We start from the raw sequence: 5000 nt of genomic DNA on the forward strand, positions 1-5000 counted from the left end.
TTCGATGATAACTAGATTCACTGATGCATATTGAGTATCAGCCCAATTCGGTGTCAGTTTACATAGTGTTGTGGGCAAATATATTACTAGAATAGCATCTACAAACTGAATCAATTTTACCTTGTTGAATGGAAATTGATTTACATTTCATTCAATCACCAGCACATACAGATTAATTTTAATATTGCTGATTCATAGAACGTGTGTCTGATTATCCATTCATTACTCGTGAAATCATTATGCATTTCTTTTTTCAAAATTTCTCAAAATTAAAGTATCACGATGTTTACATTCCTTTTCTTATCGTTTCAGGTTCTGCCAGCTATGTCATCTCTACTTCATTCATGTCTGGTTTCAATGATACCTGTTTGTGATGGCCAAACGCCCATTGCATACTGACCTGATGCAACATGTAGATTGCTTGCAAGGTTCGCCATCTCACGCTGAATGCAAACTGGCCTTGCCTCTGTCCCCACGAAGATCGACCGATGCAGTGATACACAAGTGGTGGTGGAAAAGCGAGCGGGAAAGATGTGGGCGGCATGGTGACAGTGACGCCCACGAACCAAGGCTTACATCATCGGACAGACCATGAGCAAGCCGCAGGGTAGTCGCAGCCCTTTGTATTTGCCCAGGACGCGAGCGGTTTTGGCGTGGGCGTGTATGTGGGCTTGGGTCCTGCTGGAGGTCTCGGCGGAGTGCCCGAAGGTGTGCGAGTGCAAGTACCGCGGCGGGAAGGAGCTGGTGGTGTGTCGCAACGCCCACTTCATCGACATCCCTCGCGGTCTCCCTCCCAGCACCCAGGTGCTCGACCTTCGCCACAACAACCTCAAGATTCTTCCGCGCGATGCTTTCGTCTACTCGGGCCTCGTCAACCTCCACAAGGTCTGGCTCAACTACTGCAAGCTGATGTGGCTCGAGGACGGCGCCTTCCGCAAGGTGGCGAACGTCCTCGAGCTCGACCTCAGCAACAACAACCTCCGTTCGGTGCCCTCGGGAGCGCTGAAGGACCTGGGTCGCCTGAGGGAGCTGAGGATTGCGGACAACGACCTTAGTACCATCACGGATTCAGCATTCAAGTACTCCCTAAGTTTGGTCCAGCTGGATCTTAGCCAAAATAGAATAGCGACCATAGAACCTGGGGCCATAATGATTCTCAAGAACCTAGAGGTGCTCAACATAGCCGACAACAAGATAACGGCATTGGACGGGAGCGAACTGCGGCCACTGTCTCTGCTGAGCGTCATTCGCCTCGAGGGCAACCCGTGGCACTGTGACTGCCACCTGCGGTCGCTGCGGCAATGGTTCTATGACCGCAGCATGGCAGCTTCGGTTCCCCCCTCGTGTTCGAAGCCTCGCTGGCTGATGGGGAGGGACTGGCAGCTTTTGGAGAACGAGGAGTTCATCTGCGTGCCCAAGGTGACTGCCATTGCTCCAAGGGTGCTCGCTGCCTATGGCGAAAATGTTTCATTGTTGTGTAATGTAGAGACAGAGGTAGAGACAACTATATTCTGGCTGTTTGGCGACAGCCCGGTGTACAACGCGAGTGAAGTTGAGCAATATGAAGTCTCAGAACTTCTGGCTCCCAATAACACGACGTACATCTCCAACTTCACCATAACGGACATCGCGCCCGAGGACCAGGGCGTGTACCGGTGCGTGGCGGAGAACAGGGCGGGGCGCGGGGAGACCAACTTCACGGTGCAGGTCTCGCACGAAGTCGCTGAAGTTCGAGTAGCAAACATTGAAGAAACTTCTTATATGACAGAAGGCCTACTAGGCGGTATTGCTACATCTGTATCAGTGTTACTGCTTGCTTGTAGTCTTTTATACTGTAAATTTCGTAGTGCAAGAGTGCATGAGCCGGAACCAAAGGTCGAAGAATCCCCGGAGCCGCAAAGCTCCACCTGCGACGCCCAGCACAAGTTCGCTGGCTACCACATCATCCCTTCGTGCGACTCGGAGGAGGCCCAGGCGCCGCGCGACGCCGAGGTGCAGCAGGCGTGGGCCTGCAGGGAGGTGTCCAGCAGCGACTCGAGCCGGCCCACGGAGGTCAGCATTGAGCCCGGACTCATGCAGGACCCGTCACCGCAGGGACCCAGCGCCCTGGCCATGGCCCCCAGCAGCGTCTCATTCGTCCAAATTCCCAAGATGGAAGCGGCCTATACGCTCAACCTCCCGGAGGAGCGAGGGCGCTGGAAGAACTTCAGCTGCGGCAACAGAATGTGCGGCCGCTCGGTGTCCCAGGCGTCGCTCCGGGACAGTGAACAATACCCCGACCTGCTGGACCTCCCGCACTCCCAGCTGACGCAGCTACAGAAGCAGCCGCAGCAACTTCACGCGATTCAGACCCAGGATGGAGTTGAGCTTCAAACCACCAACCCAGCCTTCTGTACTAGACCGTGAGTAGAGAAAAGTTCGTCGAATTATTCCACTGTGTTTCTACCTCCTCTTCTTTGTACCCTCTTAACTCTCTCCTTTATCACCTCGAATTCCCACTATTCATAGCAGATCCCCCAGGTCCCCAGGTCTATCCATTTGTAATTAAGAAACTACACATATAAAGAGACACCCAATAAACAGACGCCTTTATGCCCTTAGAAGGACTCGAAGTGACGCCGTCTGTAGGTCAGCGTCGGTCCGGCAGACGTCCTCGACACAGGCCTCTCCTCAGAGTAACCAACAAGATCCATCAGACTATAGGTTAGTGGTAGTTAGTGGAGACTCTTCTTCCTTTCCCGAAGCGCCGATGCTGAATTCCTTGTGAGCTAAAATCTGCATATTCGGAATTTGAGATATGTATAGAGGTATTTACTGCTAATGGAGAATGCTGCTGCTTAACAAAGGACATTTCGTTTTCATAATAACAATGGAGTAATAAGGTTTGTTGTTTACTAATAATAGGGGATCTGCACTCCTGTCTTGTTCTGTCCTGTGCTCTACATTATGCATGGTGCACTTATAATTACATTTACTCTAAAGGAGTGAAAAGTGAAAATAATTTAGGTACTCTTGAGGGTGAATCCTTACTTATTAGCATTACCATTATCGTTATTATAATTATTCTTGTTATTGTTATCATTATTATTATTATTATAATTATTGTTATTAATATCATTATCATTGTTATTATTATTGATGATGGCAATACTAAAAATAATAATAACAACAATAATAATAATGATAATAATAATAATAAAATAATAATAATAACAATAATAATAATAATAATGATAACAATAATAATAAAATAATAATAATAACAGTAATAATAATAATAATAATAATAATAATAATTATTATTATTATTATTACTACCATCATTATTGTTATTATCATTGTTATTATTTCCATCATTATATGATCATGTGTCACTGTCTACCCATAATCTAACTTCAACAACCAATTCCCTTCAGGTCCTCCAGTGCTCTCAATCTCGCCCTTAGCGAAGCAGCATCCAACGCGTACGCTCACGCCCACGCCCACCTGCCCATGAGCAGCCACCAGTGTCTTCCCACGCCGCCCATGCTGGAGAGTCACGACCCGAGGGCGCTGCGACAACTTGTGGCATCCCAGAGGTTATAAGAGAGGCTGTTGTGTGTGTGTCTTCATTATATGCAGATTAACGCTCATCCACTTTCATATCATGCAGGAATTAGTCGAGCCTCGTCGTTTGCCATTCAACAGGACGTGCAAATCCAATTTTGTTCTGGTCCTGTTCCCTGTTATTAAATCGCGTTTTTGTTTTCTCTCTCTGTGCACAGGACCGACTGCACGCCCGCGGAAGGTGCGTGCAAACATGCTGACACGGCGGACCCTTACCACTTCGAATACCACGCGGCTCAGCTCGAGAAGTTCCTGCAGGAGTACCGCTGTCTCCAGGCGCAGCTCCTCCACATGAAGCAGTCGTATGAGGCGCATAAAAGGGCGGGGTCCATGCCGAGGTGAGAGCTTTGGGGAGAAAAGACGTTTTGCTGTGTTTATTTTCATGTGGTTGAGTACCGGTTTAGTATACTGGCTTATGCAAATTGCCTTCTGTTATAAGCATTAGGAGCTTTATGTCGGATTAAACTCATTAATATATCAACTTCACTCTGTTTCTACATACCTGGCGATTATGCTGTGACGTTTTGCTTTGTTTATTTTGATGGTTATACTAGTTTATTAAAATTGCGCTTCATTATGTATTAATGACTTTGTGTTTGGTTAAATTCATTCCTGTTTCTGCATTACCCCCTGTCTTTACGTCTGATTGCGGTTTGTGCTCGTATCTATCGAGCTGATCTCATCATATTCGGTTTGCTTCCTGCGTATGCCTGCTTGCCATATAAGCCTGTCATACAGGCTGCCTATCCATCAATACGTGCGTGCGTGTGTATGCAAATTTCTTTATATGTTGTATGTCTTTCTATTCTACCTCTTTTTTTAAGACGGCGTATTTTATTTATATTTCCCATTATTTCGCCTACTGCGTCAGGTTGGACTGCTGCTCCCAGGCAGGCGAGGGCGGCCAGGGGAGCCCCGTGCCCGGACTCCCCAAGGAGGTCTGCTGCGCCTGCACCTCCCACTCGCCCTTCGTAGGTCATCCCGCAGAGGGCGCAGAGAAGACCCCGCAGGCAGCTTCTGTCGTGCCCGGATTCCCAGGGGGACAGCAGCTCAGCTCCCCCTGCGGGTTCCCGGCGGAGGGCGACGTGCCCCAGTCCGTACCCTGCGGGTATGCTGGGCCAAGCGGCATGCCGCCGGTGTGCCCCGTGGGGTACGCCGACTCCCCGACGCTCGCTGTGCCGCAGGCGTGCCTGTACTCGGGTGCCGCCGGCGCCAAGAAGCCCGAGGAGCTGCGGCGCGACCCGGGCAGCCCCGCCGCAGCCAGGGAGTCGCCCGTCCGCGCCAAGGCCGACGACCTGCACGCCGCCGACGCCAAGTTCCACTCGCCCGACCAGGCTGTGAGGAAGGCCACCGTCGCCTTCGCCGACCCCGCCGTTTCCACGAGCCAGCACGAG

The 5000-nt window shown here is 50.0% G+C and overlaps 1 protein-coding gene across 2 annotated transcripts in view; it reads left to right on the top strand.

Annotated features, from left to right (window-relative positions):
- LOC125047639 overlaps positions 1–5000 on the top strand; it is a 33137-nt gene that overhangs the window by 23836 nt on the left and 4301 nt on the right. Inside the window, exons 2-6 of one of the 2 annotated variants that reach the window (XM_047645951.1) lie at positions 313–2402; positions 2602–2703; positions 3417–3578; positions 3765–3944; positions 4478–5000. The exon at positions 4478–5000 is cut by the window's right edge and continues 403 nt beyond it. In XM_047645951.1, the coding sequence (XP_047501907.1) occupies positions 592–2402; positions 2602–2703; positions 3417–3578; positions 3765–3944; positions 4478–5000 (2778 nt within the window). In that variant the 5' untranslated portion in view covers positions 313–591. The remainder of the gene's footprint in view (positions 1–312; positions 2403–2601; positions 2704–3416; positions 3579–3764; positions 3945–4477) is intronic. The other variant, XM_047645952.1, reaches the window with a different exon arrangement.

This window comes from Penaeus chinensis, chromosome 41 (genome assembly GCF_019202785.1).
Source record: "Penaeus chinensis breed Huanghai No. 1 chromosome 41, ASM1920278v2, whole genome shotgun sequence".
In the NCBI taxonomy this organism is placed as follows: Eukaryota; Metazoa; Arthropoda; class Malacostraca; order Decapoda; family Penaeidae; genus Penaeus; species Penaeus chinensis.